Consider the following 22,430-nt stretch of genomic DNA (forward strand, 5'->3'; position numbering starts at 1 on the left):
TAAAAGTGTTAATTGAATTTGAAAGGTATAATTATTAACAAAGTGACTAATAATAAACAAACAAACAATAAATAATAAAACTAGTCAGACCAATGCAAGATGTCATAGAGACTTAGGGAGCAGTTGAAGCCACCGACAGAGAGCCTGAGACCTATCAGAGCATCTAACACACAATCACCCCCCCCCTCAAATTCAGGAAAAACAGTAAAACTTTTAATATTTTAGGAAGTTCAAATGTACTTAATATTTTAGGAAGGTAAAAAAATAGTATAGATATTAGCCCATAGGAAAGTCCATCCCTGCCTGTGCACTGGTCCCATACTAGAAAGAAGTTCTTGTTTTCTGGACTGGATAGACAGACACTTGACTTTTCAAATTTCCCTTTAAAATCTGCTTACAAAACCAAATTAAATTGTGGAGAAGGAATTCCTCATAGGCAAAGCAGAACCAAGCTGGGTTGAGTAATTACACACATGATACAATCTGAAGCAAAGTTGCCACCACAGTGAAATGAGCTTGGCATGTCCGAGCAGCCACAAGCCAAGGACTCACTGTGAGCCCTGTCCAGAGCATGCGAGCTGCTGGTGAGTCAGCCATCCTGTGAGGCAGCAGTGCCATCCCCATTTCCCTCCCCACTGGGTTGACTCTGAAGACCTTTCCCTGTAGTGATATGATCTATATTAACTTTTCTGGGAAGTTCACCTCAAATCTACAAGGTGGCCACTCCATTAGTAAGTTGGCAAAGCATTTTGCAAATCAAGACCTTGAGTTTCAAGGAGTCCCAGAAGTTGGCGCTGAGAGGATAGCTCGGAATGTAAAAAGTGACGCAACTGCAAGGCCTTATATTGAGACTGCAGAACCCTCAGAAAAACCATGCATGGTGTGCATGGTGTGCATGGTGTGCATGGTGTGCATGGTGTGCATGGTGTGCATGGTGTGCATGGTGTGCATGGTGGCAAGTATATGTTATCCCCGTGTTCTTATGGTGAGAGGGAGGCAGAAACTGGAGACTCTATAGGAGCTACCAGGCCAGCCAGCCTGGCACATGCAGGGGCAAAACAAACAAGCCAGAAGGTGAGGACTGATACCTGAAGTTGTCCTCTGACCTCTACACACACACACACACACACACACACACACACACACACACTTCTAGAAATCAATGTGAACATTAAATATCCAGGGACTTCTTACTCCAACCATGCATGTCAATGCCTGATAGGAGAATAAGTCTGTTTTGGCTCCTGGCCAAAGACTTATCTGAGACCCTCGTACCCAGATCATCACCCTCTGTTGGCAGCAAGCCACAGAATCAGTGTACAGCCACCAAATGCGTGTAGCAGGCCCATAGCATTTGGTATTAGGTTCCATGGCTTGAGTTCTTCATATAATCCTCCTACACTGGCCACCCCTTATTTTCAGTTTCACTTTCTGTGATAATTCCATTTTGTCTCTGTCAGCATTGGTCCAAAAATACGAATGTAAAATTCCAGAAGTAAGCAATTAAAAAGTTCTAAGTCACACGCTCTCTTGAGTGGCCTGAAGAAATCTCACTGCCCATCTCTGTCATCCCTGCACCATGGTTTCCCCTGGTCCAGCATCGTCCCTTTGCTGCTCACTTATGTCACACTTACCACAGAACCTGAGGCTAGACAGTGCATCTCTGTCATTCTTCTTGTTCTCTCTGGGGGAAGTAATTTAACACAGTAACTGGAAACCTCCCTAGTATTTACTCTGCAGGCATTAGTATCAATCACTGGTGTGTGTGAACTCAATCTCACATTGAAAATCCTATGGAGAAAGATGCTAATGGCATCCATTATGCAGATGGGCCAATGAGTCTCAGAGCCACTGGGATACAGTGAAGGCCAGATTTGACTCCCAGTCTATGGCAGAACCAAGCACTTAGGCGTAACCCCATGTGGTCTCCTGCAAAACCCCTCCAGGAACATTTCTTAGCCCTTGCAGCCGGATTCTTAAAGCTTTTACATAGGTATTTGTAAAAAAAAAAAAAAAAAAAAAGTTACCACCCCAGTTTGTGAAACAAGATGTTTAAGGGAATAGTCCAGGCTACCTCATGTTCAAAGTTCCCCTGCCTCATCTTCAAAAGTGCTGGGATTATAAGTACACAGCACCATTCCCAACTTCCGCGGTATCATTTTTATTAGTTTCTGTAGCATCTAGAAAATGATGTGAAAAACTGTGTTTAAAGATGAAGTAGTTGTTAGCATAAGTTATAAGAAGGTTCTAGAAGGAATTACCTATACCTCGCCTGCCCCACCCCCTGAGGACAGACAGGACCTAATGGGTATATTATTTTCTGCTGTTCCTTACTGTTGATATAAGGCTTCACAAACCCATGTCTATCCACAATGGCTGCTATGGTGCATGTGATAGCCCCAGGGGCTAGCAGAGTGTGTTGAGGGAAGGGACCAGCTGTACTGGATCTGGATTGAGTCTGTGGGCTCTGCCGAGGTAGAAGTCTATGAATTGTAGGTAGTAAGCCCTAGTTTTCTGGAAGGGACCCTAGGAAGGCAGAGCTGCCAGACTGTGAGCCTCATTGTAGCTCCCCACAGTTACTGTGGGCTCACTCACTCCTTTGTCAAGACCCATCTAGGAACAGTTCAAGGACTAGTTAGTATTCAGTTGCCATCTTCTAAGAATGCCTCTCCAAGCTGGACAAACGTAACCAAGAATCTACTTCCTTCTGGCTAATAGACACAAGATACTACTACCCTTTTCCTGCCAAATTTAAACTGTTCTGTGAGGTTCCTCTCACCCTTTGGGGTTGGCAGGAGGCAGAATAGTGGGTAAGATTTGAAATCCTCTTCCCACGTAAGAGCCCTGAGAACATCTTTATTTCTTCAAGGGTTTTCTTGCTTATAAACAGGGAATCATATTTCCTACTTCCTGGAATGTCTATGAGCAGTCAGGTTATCTGGAATGTTTGCTGCACACCATAGCCATGTTATTTTGAGGAGGTTGCCTTAGTGACATACACCTCACAAGCATCTCTGTCAGATGGCTTGTTCTAGTGTTGTTTGATGGCCTGGGCGAAGTTCCTGAACCGCACTGTGTCTGTTTCCTGTCTGTAAACAGCTGGCAAATAATATAAAAACAACCTCCGAGAGTTGCTGTCAGGATCCCACAGGCCAAGAAGTTACAAGTAGGAGGTGATTCACAGTTCACACAGGTACAGGGGTCGATGATCGATAGCCATTCTTGAGCATCAAGGTAGTAAATATCACTTGAGTCCTGCAAGTGATGTCGCGACACAAACAAGCATGAAAGGAATTTGCACCTAAAAAGGCATATTCGACCTCTCCTGGTTTTGCTCTGGTTCTGCGTATTTATAAAGCTGATGTATGTAGACCCTGGGATATGGTCTCTACTTTAATCATCTGCATTTTCTTCAGTGAATAGTTTGGGGTCATTGTGCATGAAGTTACACACCTTGAAATGTCTGCCCCCTCTGGTCCTGGATCCAGCTTCCTGGAGTATCTGTTTTACCTCAGCAAACATTTTTACAGCAATGTCTTCATCAAAAGACAAAAACTCATTGAACGTTTTAGTCTTAATGTTCATAGGGAATATGAAAGGACAAATGATTATTTCCAGTGGTTGAAAAAAATTAAGTCTCTGAAAGCTAAGAGCCCTTTTTGAAAAGGTCCATGGCAAGGCTGCCTGCCTCACACACTGCTGCTGTGTCACCGAAAGTGTGGTTCTGACAAGTTTACATACACTGCGTGTCCCTGGAGGCCTGACCTGTTCCACCCCTCACAGACTATGCTGTAAAAGGCTGACATGCTGGCTAGTTTTGTGTCAGAGTGATACAAGCTGGGGTCATCTGGAGGAGGGGACTCAACTAAGAAAATTCCACCATCAGATAGGCCTGTAGGCAAGTCTGTGGGGCCTTTTTAAAATTAGTGATTCATATGTGAGGTCTCAGACTACTGTGCCCATGTCGCCCCTGAGCTGGTGGTCTTGGGTTGTATAAGAAAGCAGGCTGAGCAAGGCTGAGGAGCAACCCAGTAAGCAGCACTCCTCTATGGCCTCTGCTTCAGTTTCTGCCTCCAGGTTCCAACCTTGAGTTCCTGCTCTCCCTTATGATGGACTGTGATTGGGATGCATAAGCTAAATAAATCCTTTTTTCTTCAAGTTGCCTGTTTGTCATGGCTTTCATCACAGCAGTAGAGACCAACTAGGACATCTGGGCATGAGGTACACAGGGATTTGTCACCTGTGTGGCCACTGATATTGTTACTCTATGTAGATGATTTGAACAAATATCTGGAGCTATATCCCATAAAGCTGTTTCACAAAGGAGCAGGTAAATTTGGCTCCAGGTCCCTAGACATTTCCACCTAATACTTTTTCTTGACTCTCAAAATGATGCATGTGGTTATTGGTGCTTTTACAGTGTCCATGGATGTATATGTGCTGTATATATATGTGCACACATGTGCACACATGGGCATGTCATATAAGTGAACCCCTTTCCATGCAGTGAAACATAGGTTTTCAGGAGCTTGAATATGCCATCATGGACTTGAAGCAAATTCTGCTAGTGATCCAAATTCAGAACCACCAGCCCCAGGGTTAACACTTTTCTAGGCTTCTCATCATCTTACTCTTTCTTGTCAATCAGAATTAATGTTTATTCTCTTAGTAAACTGCATGTGGTAGGGCTTTCGTGCTCCTGGTAGGTTTACAAAAGGAAGTACAGAGAACTGGAGTAGACCCCACCTCTGACCAGCTCGGGACCTCTGGGAAGTCCAAGGCTGCAGGGAACCTGAATAACAGAGCAGACTGCCTGTACCGTGTCAAACACCTACTAAAGTGGAAACTTAAGGGTTCTTTGGAAAGTTGGTTGGATGGTGTTTTGCTGAGGCAAACACATGAAGGAACATTTCACTGAAGCAGACACAGGAGAGAGGATATTCTGCTAAAGCAAGCATGTGAAAGGGCACGTGATGAAAGATTTCTTTGCTAACAACATGCATATATTGGTTTGCTGTACATTACATAGTTAAGCTGCATTGTCGGGACTCCATAGAGAGAAACTTCTCCAAAATACTTCTGGTGGTGTGCGGAAGTTTCTTGCCACCTCCATGGACTCGGGCTGATTGGCAGATTGATGTCAGCTGAGACAGATGCATGTGCTGAGGCAAGACCTATGGAGGGAAGACCCATGGAAGACTTGAGATGTTTGCAGGGTATAAATAGGACTTGACGAGAGCTGAGCCTGGCTTGCTGGTACAGCTCGCTGTGTAACGCTTATGGGTCTCAAATCTTCACTCATCTTTGCTTCCCTGAAAGAGGCACAGCCAGGAACTAATCCTGGTGTTCCTCCTGGTTCCTCCTGCTGACTCAAGCCAAGACTGAGGCCTGGCTGTTTCTGCTAAGCAGTGCCACTGCTGCTGATTCGTGCTTGCTATCCTAATTCTATCAAACTGGACATGAAATGTTTGTGAGCAGATCAAGCTCCTGCTGCCTGCTGCCTGCTCACCTGTGAACTGAACTGCCAATTTTCAGACAACACAGACAGGAGTTGCTCCAAAGAACCTTTCTAAACAGGTCCACTTCCCCTGTGTCCTTTCTTTTCTACTACCTCTGGTAGGTGGTAGTCTAAAAGGGAGGTTAAAGCATTTAGGAACCCTCATTAAAAGTAGGATTTGAAAAATTAAAGTTACAACCTACTCTTCCTCACTTTTGGTCTTGTCCAATGCTCCAGCCTGTCTTTATTGTAATGGGGAGAGAGCAGAAAACAGGTAGCCGAAGCATGGCTTGTTATTCTTCTCCTCCAATCCCTCAACCACCCCCCCCCCCAGCTTCCCCTCCCCCCCCCCATCCCCGCATACTTCAGTCACTGGAGTGCAATCAGGGACAAAAACAAACCGCAGAGGACATATTTTTCACCTTCAACTTGGTAATGACCTGAGCATACATATTTTAATTCTAATGGCAGAACAAGATGTCATTGTGTGCTGTCTGGGTCTCCATTGCATCACCCAGGCCACCTTTGTATTTCTGTCAACCTCACGTGTGGCTCCTGTGAGACCTCTTGGCTTTCTAGCAGATGGGCCAGGATGGAGATGGGGCTCATTCTCGTCAGGCCCATCTGGCAACAGCTCTGTTACCCTGTTTAATGCACTGCGTGTCCCAAAGGGACAGGCACAGAGAAACTGGGTGAAGGAATCTAAAACTCGTGTTCACACTGTGTGCTGGAAAATCTGTTTTCCATGCCAACCTCAGCCCCTTCACAGCATAGCCGCCAGGATAGACCATCAGAAGAACTTCCATGAAACTTGGGAGGAAACTCTTTTATCTTTGCAAACCAGAATGAAGAAGGTTGTGAGTGACCAGTGTGTGCAATCGTGCAACCCAGAAGGCTCTGTGAAGCGTCAGTGGCCACTGAGCTGACCTTGGAAACGTTAGTGCTCAGAACAATGGTGCATTGTCTGAAGCTGCTCTAGCTTTGGCAATTGTGTGGCTTTCAAAGAGGGAAAGACATGAGTGAATATGTACACAAGAGTTCTCTCACCTGCACTGGCCACCCATGGGCTTTAGGGGAACCAATGAAACGAGACTGAAATATTACCCAGGACACAGTGGGCGATATTTAATGAGAGAAAAAAATGGAAATCTGGGACGACCCTGTTTCCAGTGTGATAGAGTGGCATCTTCTTCATTACAGGAGATATTTGGAAACTAGGAAAATGGGTATTGGTTGACATAGGATAATGTAAAAACAGGTTGGGCCTCATTAAGTTGGGGAGCTCCTGGGGAAGTACTCTAATGCACGTAGGTGGTCGTGTTCAGCATGATGTAAAGAGAAGTCTGCTGGCTTGAAAATGTGCTATAAGCTAAAATGGGCAGTAGGAGGAAGAGAAGGGGGAGGACTCTTGTCCCTGGCTTCGTCTGGATACCAGCTGGACTACACAGGAGAAGACTCCAGAATAGGATAAAGGAGGCTAAACCGCCTTTCTCCTATGTCAGGTTCTGGGTTCTACTGTGTTCTTCGGCTTTCAGCTCTCTTGTTGTTTTAGGCATATCTTCTTGTGGAAAAAGATGGCTCACCTCCTGCCATATTTACTGTTTAGCCCATACAAAGGTAGAATTTCTTATGAGATTTCCTCTAAAACCCGGTGTCTTAGGGTTTCATTTCTGTGAAGAGACACCATGACCAAGGCAACTCTTCTAAAGGTAAATGTTTAACTGGGGCTGGCTTACAGTTTCAGGGGTTCTGTCCATGATCATCACGGTAGGATGGATGGCAGTATGCAGGCAGACTTGGTGCTGGAGGAGCCAAGAGTTCTACATCTTGAGAGCTGTTGGTTACTGCCAAGGTATGCGTGCCACGACTGCACACTTAGAGTCGTTGTACTGTGATGCTTGTTGTTATAGTTCATAGTTGGGTAGGTCCATTGATTGCTTTTTGGACTTTGGAAGTTTAGATGGTGCCTCTGGTAACATGAAAGTTAGCCTTTAGGGAGGTGGCTTTCAAATTAGATCTAGCTTATGCCTTTAGGTTCTGTGTGCTAAATGCAATGATATCTTCACAATAGGGACTCACCTTCTACTTCTAAGAAGCAAGTGAAGCAACAGAAATAACCTATATTATTTTGGGGGTCTCTAGGGCATCCTGAACAACAACTTAAAAGGGGTCTTCTCATGCTTGGAGTTGGGGTATTTGTTAGATAGACTATAGCTCTTGAGGGGAAGATTGTCAGCCTAGATAGGAATTATTAATTCTTGGTACATAGATAATGTTATGATGGTTTATGACTTCTTCAGATAGCCTTACTACTCGCTACTCCTGCCACTTGCCATGTTTGTCCCCTCCCAAGTTAGTGCCCCAGTTTTCCCCACGTTCCTCTTGAAATCACTGTCCCCTTTCTATACCCCTCCGTAGTAGGTTCTCCTGCTTACCTGGCTTCTGTAGTTACTCCAGGTTCTATGTTTACATGTGAAGAGTCGGAACGTGGAACCACAGATGGATGAGAACGGGTACCACATGTCTCTCTCTCTGTCATCAAATACAATCTTTGCTAGTTCCTGCTAATTTACCTGTGGATTTCATGATTTCTTCTTTTTAACAGCTAAGTAGTATTCCCTCGTATAAGTGTACCACATTTTCATTATCCGCTCATCAGTGGAAGGACATTTAGGTTGTTTGCGTTCCCTAGCCGTCATGAATAGAGCAGAATGAATATGGGTAAGCAGGTACCGGTGGATGTTGAGGCTTCTAGGTATATGCTGAGAAGTGGTAGAGCTGACCATCTGGTAAATTTATGTTTAACTTTTTGATTATTCTCCATACTGACTTACAGAGCAGCTGGACCATGCAATGCCGACAACAGTGACCTTTTCCCGTAGCCTCCCCGTCCCCCAGCTTTTGTTGTCAGCCGTTCTGTTCTTTGCCATTCTGACTAAGATGCTATGAAATCTCAAAGTTCTTTTGATTTGTGTCTCACTAATTGATAGAGAAGATTAGTGGTTTCCATCCTGTGGGTCACAAGCCCTTGGAGGGGGGGACATCAGATGACATTTTCATAGGGGTCACCTAAGACTATCAGAAAACACAGATACTTACATTATGGTTCATAACGGTAGTAAAATTACAGTTACAAAGTAGCAACAAAAATAATTGTATGGTGGGGGGGGGTGTCACCAAAACATGTGGAACTCTATTATAGGGTTACAGCATTAGGAAGTACTGGGGAAGAGGAACATTTTTAGAGATATTTATTAGTGATATTTCCCTTTTTCATTTCTTTTGAGACTTTCCCTTCAGATAACAAGTCCCCCTGCCCCTTTTGAACGGATTATTTGATTTTTTTTTTTTTTACTCTTTGTTTTTTGAGTTCTTTACATATTCTGGGTTTTTATCCTCTGTCTGATACAAACCTGGTGAAGATGCTCATTCCATGGGCATCCTCTTCAGCTGCTTGGCTGTTTTTGTAGCTGTACAGAAGCATTTTAGGTTCATGACAAATGGGGTTCTGTTCAGAAAGTCTTTTCTCACACCGTGTAAGCTACTGCCTGTTTTCTCCCAGCAGTTTCAATGTTTTAGGTCTTCACATTTAGGTCTTTGAGCCATGTGGGGTTAGTTTTTATGCAAGGTCATAGATATGGGTCTAATTTTATTCTTCTAAATGTGGACATTGCTTACCCAACACTATTTGTTGAAGATGCTGTCTTTTCTCCGGTGTATGCCTTTGGCCTTCTTGAAAAACATTAGATGGCTGAGGTTATATGTTCTCCTGCTTGGTCTTTGTCCATTGGTCTTTGTGACTGCTTTTGTGTCAGTTCTGTATTACTTTTGTTACTATGGCTCTGTAATATATCCTGAGGACTGGGATGGCAGTCCCTCTAACCTTGCATTTTCACCTATGGTTTTTTGACTGCCAGGGTCTTTTGTGGTTCCAGGTGGATTTTAGGATATTTTTTTTTTTTTTTTTTTCTATTTTTCTGAATAATGAGATGAGGATTATTCTTGGGATAGCATTGAATAACTAAATGACTATGGGAGATTGGCCATTTTCACAGTATTAATACTACTTATCTGTGAACATGGGACGTCTTTCCCTTTTCTGGGGTCTTTATCTCTTCTGTAGAGGTTTAGCATTTTTATTATAGGTGTCTTTCACCTCCTTAGTTTTATTACTGTCTACTTTATTTTCTTTGAGACTCTTGTGAATTGAAGTATCTATGGTCTCTTTCCTCTCTGTTTGCTATTGGTGTATAGGAAGGCTTTTGATTTATATTGTATCCTGCCACCATGCTGAAATTGGTCATTATTTCTAGAAGTTTCTCATAGTTTTCAGATCTTTTATTTATAATATCATCTTTGGGTCAGTTTGATTTTTTTTTTTTTTTTTTTTTTTGCTTCTTTTAAATTTCTTTCTCTTGTCTTATTGCTCCAGCTAGTTCTTCAAGCACAATATTGAAAAGGCATAGGGATAGTGAATGGTCCTGTCTCAGTCCTGACTTCACTGGGATGATGTTGACTGGGAGTTTCTCATATATAGTTATAGTATAGTGAAGTATATGTTCCATCCTTTTTTTACATCTGCTAAAATAATTATGTGGGTTGTTTTGTTTTGTTTCTTCATTTGTTTTCGTGTATGTTTGTTTGTTTGTTTGTTTTGGTCTGTAAGTACATTTATATGGTTTAGTATTCTTATTTACTTGTATGTTTTGAAACATCCCTGCTTTTCAGAGATAAAACCAACTTGATCATGGTAGACATTCTTGATGTCTGTTTGCATTTGTTTTGCAGGTATTTTATTAGGCATGTAAAAAAATGTATGTTCATCAGAAATATTGAACCATAGTTTTCTTTTTTCTTTCTTTTTCCTTCCTTCCTTCCTTCCTTTCTTCCTTTCTTTCTTTCTTTCTTTCTTTCTTTCTTTCTTTGTTGTTGTATCTTTATCTAGTTTTTGTATTAGTTTGATAATAGCTTTGTAGAATGAGTTTAGTAGTGCTCTGTTTCTTTTCTTTTTCAATAATTTAAGAAGGATTGGCCATAGATCTTTCAAAGTCTGTAGAAATCAGGATTCTGAACCTATCTGGGGCCTGGATTTCCTTAGTTGAAAAGGTTCCTATCTATCACTCTCTTGTGCTCCTTTGTTTTGGTGTGTGTGTGTGTGTGTGTGTGTACTCCCAGTGTGGACTGTGTCTGCTTAGAATGTTGACATCTTCCTGGTTTCATTTTGATGTTTTGGATGAACCTAGAAATTCATCCATTTACTTTGGGTTTCTCAACATAATGGACTGCAGGCTTTTAAAGTGTCCCTTTATGACATCTTAATGTCTGTTGCGACACTCCTCTGTTTCTGATTTTGTTAATTTGGGTCCTCTGTTTCTTTTCATTAAGAGGGAAAGGGTATGTTAATCTTGTGCACCCTCTTAAAGAACCAGCTCTCAGGGTTGTGGATTCTTTGTGTTGTTTTTTCTGGTCTCTATTTCATTAGTCTTCACTCTGGGTTACTGCTGCTCCCATCTAGTGGGTGTGGCTTGTTCCTAGTTTTCCAATATTTTCTTAGTTTAATCATCAAGTTGTTTATTTGTGCTCTTTTTCATATTTTTTTTTAACGTGGGAACTTAAAGCTGTGACTTTCCCCTTGTGGAACTACCTTTCCTGTGTCTCACAGGTTTGTGTGTGTGTTGTGTTTTCCTTTCTTTAGTTCCAGGAACATTTTTAAAATGTCCTCCTTGATTTCTTTCTTGACCCATTACTCGTTCAGTCCTGAATTGTTTAATCTTCATGAGTTTGTGTATTTATTAGGCATTTGTTTGCTGTCAGTTTTAAATCTCATTGTGTTGGGGTCAGCTGGGAAACATGGAGTTCTTTCCATGTTGCCTAATTTGTTACGATTTGTTTCATGTCCCAGGGTATGATCTATTTTAGAAAACCTTCTATGCGCTTCTGAGTAAAATAAATATTCTTTGATGTTTGAGTGGGATATTCTATAAATATTCTTCAATCTATTTGGTGTATGATGTATTTAATTCTGATGTCTCTTTAAATAGAGAGATGCTTGTCCTGAATACCGTGCAATTGGAGAAAGTGAGATATTAAAATCACCTAGTTTTAATGAGAGGATATTAATGCATGTCTTTCATTCTTAATTACTTACTTAATTAAGTACACTTTTTATGAAATAGGGTACACCAGAGTTTGGGTATATACATGTTTAGGATAATAATGTGTTTCTTAATTAACTGTTCTCTTAATTAGACTGAAGTGTTCCTCTTTGTCTCTTCAGGTTAGTTTTAGTTTGAAGTCTATTTTGTCAGATGTTAGGATAGTGGTGTCTGCTTGACTCCTTGTCTCTTTTGACTAGAGCACTTTTGTGTACGTTTGTGTATTCCTGCACTCTACGGTGGTAAAGCTAAGGTGCATTCTTGTAAACAACAGAAGGCTGTGCAGGATCTGGCTGGGTGAACACTATGGATGTTGCCTGCAGATGCCTTTGGGTTGTCGGGGGGGGGGGGGTTCAGGTGTGGTTCTGGAGAAAGCTCAGAGATTGTGCACAGTGCAGGCAGGACATGAGGTTGACATAGTGGATTCTAGGACTGGGCTAGGGCTGGGGCTTGAGGAAGGGTTCAGGAAGGGAAGGATGAAGCAGACTCTTCTTTCTAGACTCTGGTGAAAGATTGATTCTTGATAAAAAATTAAAAGCAGCAATAACAAGAGTACCAGTGGTCCAGACCTGAACACACATTCATTGGGCAGAGTTCCTTACAGAGCTCTCTCTCTCTCTCTCTCTCTCTCTCTCTCTCTCTCTCTCTCTCTCTCTCTCTGTGTGTGTGTGTGCGTGCGCATGTGTGTGTAAGATTGCAATATTTGTGGTTTGGTTATGACAGTCTTTCATCTTGGTCAACAGGCGTGAATGTGTAAGATCTCCTCAAGAATCTTTCAGCTCACTTCATATACTTTTATCTAGGGCATGATGATTTTGATTCTGATAGCTTTCACTTAGATATTCAATCAGTTAATGCCTTGATGTTATGACCTTTATCAGGTCAAGGATTAAGGACAAAAATAAACCAACTCGTCTATAATGATGGGACCCGTAGCCATTGCTAACAGGTTAGAATCCTAAGTAGCAAGCAAGCATTGAATGGAAGACACACAGGGTCTAAAAGTGGAGGGGTTCTTGATTCGTGTGCTTCACTCTGGTCTGCTAGGCTCAATGGGTGTATGATGTGTGTCTATAAGTGTTCATCCACCTTGTCTCTGGCCATGTCGGACCCCTCAGCCCAGGGATGTGTGCGAGACCCTGTAGAGTTAGGTGTATAATGGAGTCTCATTTGTCAAAGCAAACTGCTGAATTTGATTCCCTAGAAGCTGGAAAGTGCTGCTATGCATATGTAAGAACCTTGTCTCTGTGGGGTAGGACATTAAGCCCAGAGGAAGGTCCGCATGCCTCCTCTGAGTAATGAGCCATGAAATTGACATTATAAGTTTTAATTATTATGAATGCCTTGCGGGGTAGCTGGTGTTAATTATTCCGTGGGCTTCCCAGATATACGTCTTACCCTTTCCTTTTATTTCTTTTCCTTGATGCTTTAATGGTGGCTTCCTGGTAGTGTTTGAACTCAATTCTTCCTAAGGGGAGCGCCCTCCCCCTAGGAGAAGTTGTCTCTGGAAAGAAAGCCAATGGCTCTGATTGGAACATGGGCAGGGGAACCTGGGAGCTTGCTGGGTTGCCACAGTGAGAGTTCCAGGAGTCTTATCTCCCCTTCCTCCCCAGTAATACTCAGCTTCCTCTAGAACCATCCATGAACTAAAGAGCCTTATAGTGGGCTTTGAAAATCAAAGACTGTGGAAAGTGCCGTAAGTCACTGTTTTCTGAGCATCTCTTAACAGGGAGCATCAGTTTCTTGCTGTCTTCTACCCCTGCATAACTTCCTGTCAACATCATTTCTTACGAGAGAGAGAGAGAGAGAGAGAGAGAGAGAGAGAGAGAGAGAGATTCAGAACTGTCTATATTGCTTCTGTGGGCTATGTTGTATTAGGTAGATACTAAGACATGATGCTCAGAAGGGGCACAGGAGTGTCCCTGACCTCCCCCTGACCCCTGTCTTCCCCTGCGGGGAGACAGGGGCCTGACTTGGGATTACCCAGAGTTCCTTTGAACTAACAGCAAAAAGATAGTCTCTACTGTTTATTGGGCTCCTCTCAGGTCCTGGTTGTCAGGGTGAGTGCAGCAGAGCCCTGTTTATGCAGCAGACAGGGAACTTTCAGGCATAGGAGCCCAGCAAGGGTGCTGTGGATCTAGGAGGGAGAGGATGGGGGTGGGGAACTATGTCCCGCAGAGCCCATAGATTTTAAGTGTGCATCTTTTTTTGGGAGTTGCTGTGTTACCTACCATGGATGGAAAAGCATGCCTTTGCTCCTGTGCCAAGGGGTTTGGCTCCTTCCAGAGCAGTGAAGGCCACTGGAACGTATAGAGTAGACTCCAATTTACACCTGTGCACCCAGCCTGGTGTCTGCTTTTATAAAGGACTGGACTGTAGCTGCTGGTTTCTTGCCTAGCGTCTGACTGCCTAGAGGACTGGTCTATAGCTTCTTAGTTCTATTTGGTGTTTGCTATAGGACTGAACTGGTGCCCAAGAAGATCAAGCTCGCCCCTAAAGAACTATTGCTGTACAGACCCACTTCCCCCATCCTAACTTTTCTCTTCCACTACCTCTGCTGGGTGGTGGGCTAGAGGAGAGGTTGAACCCTTATTAAAAGTAGGTTGCAAAGAATTTATGCCTATAGTGGTGAATACTGAGCAGCCTTTGGCCCACATATGGGCCTGTCAGCCATGTAAAGAACCAATAAAAACCAGAGTCCCCCGAGGCTTGGGATTGATGCCTTCAGGACCTAGAAGAGGATAACTTGTGGATCTCTGGCTTGTGTGGTAGTCTGCAGTCCAGACCCTAGAGTCAAGCTGACTCCTAGGAACTGCCAGTTTCCCTGGCACTGCATCCCTACCTTCCCAGCTGACAGAATGATTCAGAGCCATGGTTATCCGTGGTGAATGAGAATGGCCTTGAAATGATCAGCCTGTCTAAAGAAAGCCAGGAGTTGGAGCCCCAGGTCTTTTCCACATAGGGGCAGCTGGGGGAGATCTCATTTCATTGAAATGAGATCTTTGAAGGAGACAGCAGGGGTGCAGGCTTGGCATGATCTATCCTGCTCACGCTGTGATCAGTGGTAGCAAACACTTCTAAAGAGCCGCCAAAGCCATGGCTCTGAGATTACTGCTTGAGCAAACACTTTCAGTAAGAGGATGAGTCTTTCTGAGGGAGTGCACACACAGCAGGTGCATATCAAGGGAAGTGTTCTTTTGGGTACCTAGTGGAAGTACTTTTTGAGCATAAGAGCGTGTTATTTTCCTACTGTCACTTGGAGCCACTTTCCTGAGTGGAATGCTAAGTGTTGCCTTATAGTTAATAGCAGAAGTATTCAGTCATGAAAAGAGCTTTATTTGACTTTTAGTGTGGTGGTAAGCTGAGTTGAAAAAGAAGAAGAAACATCTTTTTGTAAATTAGCTAGCAGAGTGGGGAGCGGGTTTGCCAACCTATTGACGTCCCGAGCTTGGTGAATTCTTGGCTACTGGGGGATGTGCTATGACTTGCAGGGTACTTGCCAACATCCCCGCCTCTGTACATTAGATGTCACAGCACCCTTCCCAGTTGTGACAACCAAAAATATCTTCAGAAAAAAAAATGTTCCTGATGGAACAGTGGCCGGCAAGGGACTGGCTGGCCATTGTAAGGCCCTGCAGTTTTTCATCAGGCCCAGAGCCAGCCACCTCTTTAGTCTTTTTAAAAGAAAGTATTGCTTTGCAAATTGCCTTTCGCCTGTGCTCTCTACAGTCTGGGCCTGTTGCAGTCTATTGTACTTACACCACAAAGCTATCCAGAATAAAGTTCTGTAATGAAAAGTTCTCCAGCGTTACTATTTAATTGGCTAGTGGGGGTTGTTTGTCAATCTGCCAGCAGGTTTCTCTTAAATGCTGTCATCAGGTATCTCTGAGACATAAATGTAGAATGATTGATTTGCAATGTGCTATTAAATCCTCTACAAAGACTTTTTTGATGTACTGCTGCGTTGAGCTTTGTACAGCTATTGATTGGTTTAAATACTACAGAACCCTGGGCTCAGGCAGTCCTTGTGAGAATAAAATGCCACTTCTGGTAGGGAATTGCTGGACATTGACTCAGGGACAATGACAAGGCTTTCCTCGGGCACAAAATGGATCACTGAACAAATGTGGGCCACCAGGAAAGAAAAGTGAGTCAGAGCCATTTGGAAAAGTATAGGGAGTGGACAGTACCATCTGATCGATTTAGGGCAAGAGACTCTGCTGCCATGGAAAGGGTGCGAAAATTTTTGTTTGGGCTTTAACTATGTCTGCTGTTTGAGACCACAGTAGCAAATGACATTTCGATTGGCTGGCTAACACTGACAGGATGACAAAACACTTCCTCTGGCTGTACAAGACAAGGGTTAAATTCTCCTGGAACTGTCCTTCCCTCTGGACCAAATTGTTGTGTGATGAGAAAACATGGGAAGGGGTGTGACCTGGGACTAGGAGTAGCTTCTGAATTCCTCTTCCCTGGCCTACATGAGTATATGACACTGGTCCATAGAGAGGGAGACACACAGTGAGATACTGGCTGCTCAACTTGCTTCAAGCAAGTTACCCACTCCTGTGCCTGTATCCTCTGTATCCCTGACAAATAATTCGTTGCTTTCTTCAGAGCCTTCTCAGTGCAGTGATGTGGTCTCTGTAGAAAGCTGGACTTCGGTTGGCCCTTGAGTGTAGGATTGAGAAGTTTGTAATGGTAAGGACTATCTTGTCTGTTTGAGGTCAGAGAACTTATATGTTCCTGTGATAGACTGTTCCTTTAGAATATGTTTTCCAGTCTCAGAGTGTCTGTAAGACACACAAAGACCCTTGAACTCATGTTTCCAAGGGCAAATTTCTTGGGCATTAGGGAGGGCCATTCTAAGTAACCACCTGTTCTTCTCCATTTGCAGAATCTTTCCCAGCTTCCCTATGCCAAGGCCCTCTACAGCTATGAGGGGAAAGAACCTGGTGACCTCAAGTTCAACAAAGGAGACATCATCATCCTGCGACGCAAGGTTGACGAGAACTGGTACCACGGGGAGCTGCAGGGCACACATGGTTTTCTCCCAGCCAGCTACATCCAGTGTATGAGGCCCTTGCCGCAGGCTCTGCCCCAAGGCAAAGCTCTTTATGATTTTGAGATGAAGGACAGAGACCAAGACAAAGATTGTCTGACCTTCACTAAGGTAAGGTGAGCCCCATGATTGATCTCTGTGTCTACCTCTGTCTTCTCAACGAACAGGCTACATCTAGGTTTAGAGCCTGATTCTCCCCCAGGCCAGGAGCAAATGACCACCCTCCATCCCTGGGCCTCTGAATAGAGGGGTTAATGTGTCTGCTTGCGTGGGTTTGATTGTTTTGTTTCTGATTTTGTGTGAATGACAACTCCTCTAAGAGGAAGCTGTGTCTACAGAGTCTTACTGGTTAGAAATTTCAGGCCTGTGGAGAGACTGGGATGTGGCACATCCAAAGGCTAATTTAATTACCTTATCTTAGGCTAGCTTTGTTCTCCAGGTCAGCCATTCTTTGACCTCAGTGTTAGAACTGACATCCTGTGATTGATAGGTGAAAACCTTTTTGAATCTATTAACTTAACCAACTAGTAGCTTCCCAAACCCAAAAGCAGAGAATGTTATTAGACAGACTTAGAGACAAGCTTCCCTCATCTTTCAGAACCCATCTCCATGATGGGGCCCCCATTATATTTTAAACTTGATTTGATGATGACTTTCTTTGTTCTTTCTATAAAACTGTAATAAGCCTTATGAAATGGCTTCCGTGATGGACCATGGTTTGGGGTTAATCTAAATGTGGTTTCCCAGGCCCTGGTTATTGAGAATAGCTTCAGAATGAACCGTCTCTCACTCTCTTTAGGAGGAGACCTGTATTTTTGCATTGGCATTTGTTTTGTTTTGATCTTCACTGTTGAATGGTTAGGAGATGGCACTTATCACTGACGGATGGCTCTAGCTAGCACCTGTAGTAATTCTTGAGCTACGTGAGCTGTGAGCATCAGTCACAGTCCTAATTTTATGGCTTTAAATATTGACCATGTACAAGGGATTTGAATCTTCCCAGGGCACAGGGATCATGGTAGAACCTCTACAGAGCCTTGGCTCATCCCACAGACCTGTCAGATCTGGCTTCAAAGCCAATATCACATCTCTCCTGCAAGACAACAGTGGAACCAAAGCGACAGCAGAACCAACCAGTCCTGGAGATGATGATGATGACATGTGTATGGGTGTATTATCTACATGTATGGCTGTATACCATGTACATGCCTGGTGCCTACAGAGGCCAGAAGAGGGTGTTGGATCCCATGTAATTGGAATTACAAATAGTTGTGAGCAGGCTTATAGGTGCTGGGAGGTGAACCCAGGTCCACTGGAAGGGCATCTAATGCTGTTAAACACTGAGCCATCTCTCCAGCCTGGCAATGGAGAATCTTTAAAAGTGCCTAGCCTGAGGACTCAGCAATTAACCAAACAGCATTTACTGTGGAGCCAGTGAAACATAGAAGAGTCAAGTTTGTGCTCTTCCCGGACAGTCTGTTGTTATTCGTTGCTGCCTTGTATCAGACCAGCACTTGGACTTGCTGTTGGCATTAAGAGGTTCCCGAAGAAACAGGCAGAGTCTGGGGCCCCCTCTCTCCCCTCCTTCCTCCTTCCTTTCCTTCTCCTGCCCCTCCTTCCATGGCTATAAACAACAGAACTGGAATTCTCGGTATTTGGCTTGAAGAAACAATTCTTGGAGAATTACTGTCATTCACACACACACATACACACCCTCACCTGCCAGTATAGAGCCTTGAAGCTCCCCAAGCTTCAAGAGTACCTCGCACACATTTTTTTTTTTTTTTTGAGTAAATGTGTTCTTGTGGCAGACTGCTGTTTATGTCTTATTCTATTGTTCACTCTGATGGTGAATCATCTATTTCTCTGTTCTGGGAACCAGCCCTTTCTTTCTTCCTTTCATTAAGGCGTTGAGATGCTGAGTCCCACTGTCAACTCACTGAGCTCTTTGGGAAGCCCATGCTGGTCTCCTTCCCTTTTCCTTCTCTCAGTCTGAAGTCTGTGGTATCTTCCCAGGGTGCTTTGCAGGCTCCTCTGCATTGGAGAGTCTTCCATGAGAGACTATACTCCAGCCTGTGCTGGAGTGTACTCTGTTCTGACCCTTGTAACAGTCTTCCATGAGAGACTATACTCCAGCCTGTGCTGGAGTGTACTCTGTTCTGACCCTTCTTAGGTCCCCATTCAGTGGTTCTCAACCTTCCTAATGCTATGATTCTTGAATATAGTTCCTCATGCTGAGGTGACCCCCTAGCATACAATTACTTCACTGCTACTTCACAGCTGTAATTTGGCTGCTGTTAGGGACAGTAATGCAAATATCTGACATGTAGGATGTCTGAAATGCGGCCCACACCGGTTGAGAGCTACTTACAGCCTTATATCCTCGTTAAGAAAAGAGACTGCGAACAGCTGTTAGCTCTCTTGGTCCCAGCTCTTGGTGCCTCTGCCAGTAAAGACCAAAGTCCCCTGGACAAGAGGACAGATGGATATTTGTCTATTTGTTCCACATGAAATATTCTGGGCTACTGGGCACTATACTGTGTTCAGGGACAGTGACCTGGCCCTCCTGGAAGTGGGACTTGGGAGACAGGTGAAGAATAAGTCTAGAGAAATTAGTGTAAGGGAAGACCACCTCAAGGGAAGCTGCACTGTGTTAGCTTGTCCAGGAGGAAGATGAGACATGGCATGAAGACTCCAGGGTTGTCACTGATGGAACTGAATATTCTGTGTCTCCAAAGAAACTGTACATTAGTCCTCCAGGGGCAAAGTAGAGTTCACCTTGCCTTGGATTCGTTCTGTGGCTGGTATGTTTAGAATGTATGGTTCTGTTGGCCTCGGTTTGTCCTTGATATGGATTTAGTATTTGATGGTCCCTAGGAGACCTGGAGGGCTATGAGAATGGGAGGCCTCTGGGTCTGACTCCCAGAGAACTGTGACGCGACATCATATCCATGTCAGCTTGCCACTAGCCACTACGCTCCAACCCTGTCCTCAGTGGAGCACAGTTGCCCATTTGGTGAGCATCTCTCACTTCTTACCTTGTCCACACCTGGGTCCTAGAGGCCATGAGCATCTTCTTGGAGCTCTCTGCTTGGTTCCTTGTTTCCTGGCAGGACTCGGACAGTGTCTGGAGTGCCACTGAGCTACAACCACTGGGAGTAGGACTAACGATCACCCCTGAACAACCGGCAACCAGCCAGTTAGTGTTAGACCAAAGCCATGCATTCAGTTAGGTCCCTGTCTGCACATGGTCCCTCTCTATAAGCTCAGCCTTTCTGTGGACTAGGGAGACACAGGAGAGGGACCCCATGAAGCACCGGGCTGCCATTGGCAGGTTTGGCACGCGGTCTTTCTTGCTTTAGTCTTTGTATTTACACATACCAGACTTTTGGGGATGAAGCTACTGGGAAGTGATAAAATACACTTTCTAACATCATATCACAAAAGGTAATCATACCTTTTCCTGTTAAAAAGCAGACTGGTTTTAGAATGGCCTAATGCTCTTCTGATACTGCCTATTCAAAAGCTAATGTTGCAAGTTGAAAACAAGGCTTTGATCTCATGGCTTTTTGACTGTTAAATGCCACCACAGTGGTTTCTTTTAAAAGGCGGTGTTATAGTTTGAGTACAAAATGCCCTCCATAGTCTTGAGTCCTTGGTCTCAGGAGGACTTGGGGAAGTGTCAGTCATTGGGGCGGTGAGACCCAGATGGAGGAAATGGGTTTCTGGGGAGAAGGGCCTTTGATATGAAGTTATATTCCAGGCACTGGTTTCTCTCTGCTTCTGTCTCTACTACCAGCCCCCCACCATCACATTGCCATGGTGTCTGTGGCTTCAAGCAGTGGACCAAAATAAATCCTCCTCAAGTTGCTTCTTGTTAAGTATTTAGTCACAGAGATGAGGAAAGTAACTGATACAGGAAGTCAGTGCTACCCCTGGTTTGTGTAGATCTCTCTGGCCTCGCAAATGCCAGAATGGAACGTGTCTAGATGACGTTATGGTCTATGGTGATGGCATGAGCAGGGCATAACCCAGCTAGCATGAGTCAGAGACACTGAGACACAAGTACCATTAAGTTAACTGAGGTGTGAGGTAGCAGGAGGCTGGGGCAACATGGCCTTGTGTATCGCGGTGCAGCGTCAGGCGTCAGGCGTCAGGCACTAAGTCTTGTCAGGGACATGGGTGTGAAGAGGGTGAAGGGAGCATACAGAACGGGACAGCTCTGCTGTCTGGAAGAGTGAAGTGGTGACAGATATGATGGGTGTCACAGTGCTTTGAGACTCGCACCCAGAAGTTGCTCATTCTCTATAGAGCGATCCTTAGCATGTGGGTCGCAACTCTTTTGGGGGTCAAATGACCCCTTCACAGGAGTAACACCATCAAAAATACAGATATTTACATTATGACTCATAACAGTAGCAAAATTACAGTTATGAAGTAGCCACAAAAATAACTTGGGGGTCCCTGGGACATGAGGAACTGAATTAAAGGGTCACAGCATTACGAAGGTTGAGAACCACTGTGGAGGATGTAAGTGCTGCCTCATTCAGAGCCGTAACTCACACCCCCAGCCTTTGCCTGCTCACAATGCTCCAGGGACTCCGGGGATAGGGGATGCTTTGAGTTAGCAAAATGCCCTTTTCAAAAACAGCACCATTTACTCAGACTTTTGTTCCACTGGCATCTCTGTAAACTCTTCCATCTGACCTGTTTAATGTCATGTACTGTCTTTTAAATGATCATTTCTGAAAAGCCCAGGAACTGTTTCCTCTGTGAACCCATCCAGCGTGATTCCCAGACTCTGTTCTTCCTACCCAAGGACCGACTGCATAGTGTTTGGGCCCAGGAGTCACACAAGAGAATCAAGCCTCATTTGCTTGTCGTGTAGTGACTTTGGAACATTGACTCTATTTTGGGAGGGGGACTTTAAAAAAAAAACTATAAAATATAGTTGATATCAAACATACATTAGCAAAAGCATGTGATGAATCAAGTTCACAGTAGACATTCACATGTTTGCTGTCTGTCCTTCCCTTTCTTCTGGTTCAGAGAAAGGCACAATTCCCTCATAAGGTGTGTCTGGCTTGGGGTAGGAAGAACAGTTACAAGAATGGAGCAGCCTTTCTGTGCCACAGCCACGTGGAGAGCTTTGCCCCGGGTGTCTGGAACCTGTTGGGAAGTCTGCAGGCCAGCTAGCCACCTGGACCAGCCTTTAGGTGCAGTCTCTTGGGCTGTCCTGTTCACTGCTGCTGCCTCCGGAGGTGGGAGCACATGCTTTCAGGGCTTGGAAGACTCAGGCACTTGGGCTTTATGCTCTCTCAGTGTCCATGACCCAAAGCAGGAGGAGTCCAAAGAGAACCGGGCTCCTAAATCACCCGCTACTGAGCTCACTGCTCACCTACCAGAAATACTCAAAGAGGGGCTCAGCTCTCTTTCTGACCTCCTTCTAGATTTCTCTCCCCACCCTTGAAAGGTTTTAAATAATACACAAGGGCTCCAGAAAAGGACCTCAGTTCTGGCCAGCTCTTGCCTTGTCCAGTACTTTTTTTTTTTTTTTTTTTTTTTTTTTTTTGATATCAAGATGTGAGGTTTAAAGACATGAACGTGTCAACAACTGCATAATAAAAAGCAAGAGATGGGGCTGGTTTGCACTCTGGCAAAATCTCACTTGAAGTTCTACTGACAAATAGAGTGAGTGAACAGCGTGAGCCCTTTT

The 22,430-nt window shown here is 44.2% G+C and overlaps 1 protein-coding gene across 1 annotated transcript in view; it reads left to right on the forward strand.

Annotated features, from left to right (window-relative positions):
• Positions 1–22,430, forward strand: part of Sh3rf3 (SH3 domain containing ring finger 3) — a 310,035-nt gene that overhangs the window by 153,301 nt on the left and 134,304 nt on the right. Inside the window, exon 2 of the mRNA XM_034523766.2 lies at positions 16,550–16,825. Coding sequence (XP_034379657.1) covers positions 16,550–16,825 — 276 coding nt within the window. The remainder of the gene's footprint in view (positions 1–16,549; positions 16,826–22,430) is intronic.

Source organism: Arvicanthis niloticus, chromosome 20, assembly GCF_011762505.2.
Source record: "Arvicanthis niloticus isolate mArvNil1 chromosome 20, mArvNil1.pat.X, whole genome shotgun sequence".
NCBI lineage: Eukaryota > Metazoa > Chordata > Mammalia > Rodentia > Muridae > Arvicanthis > Arvicanthis niloticus.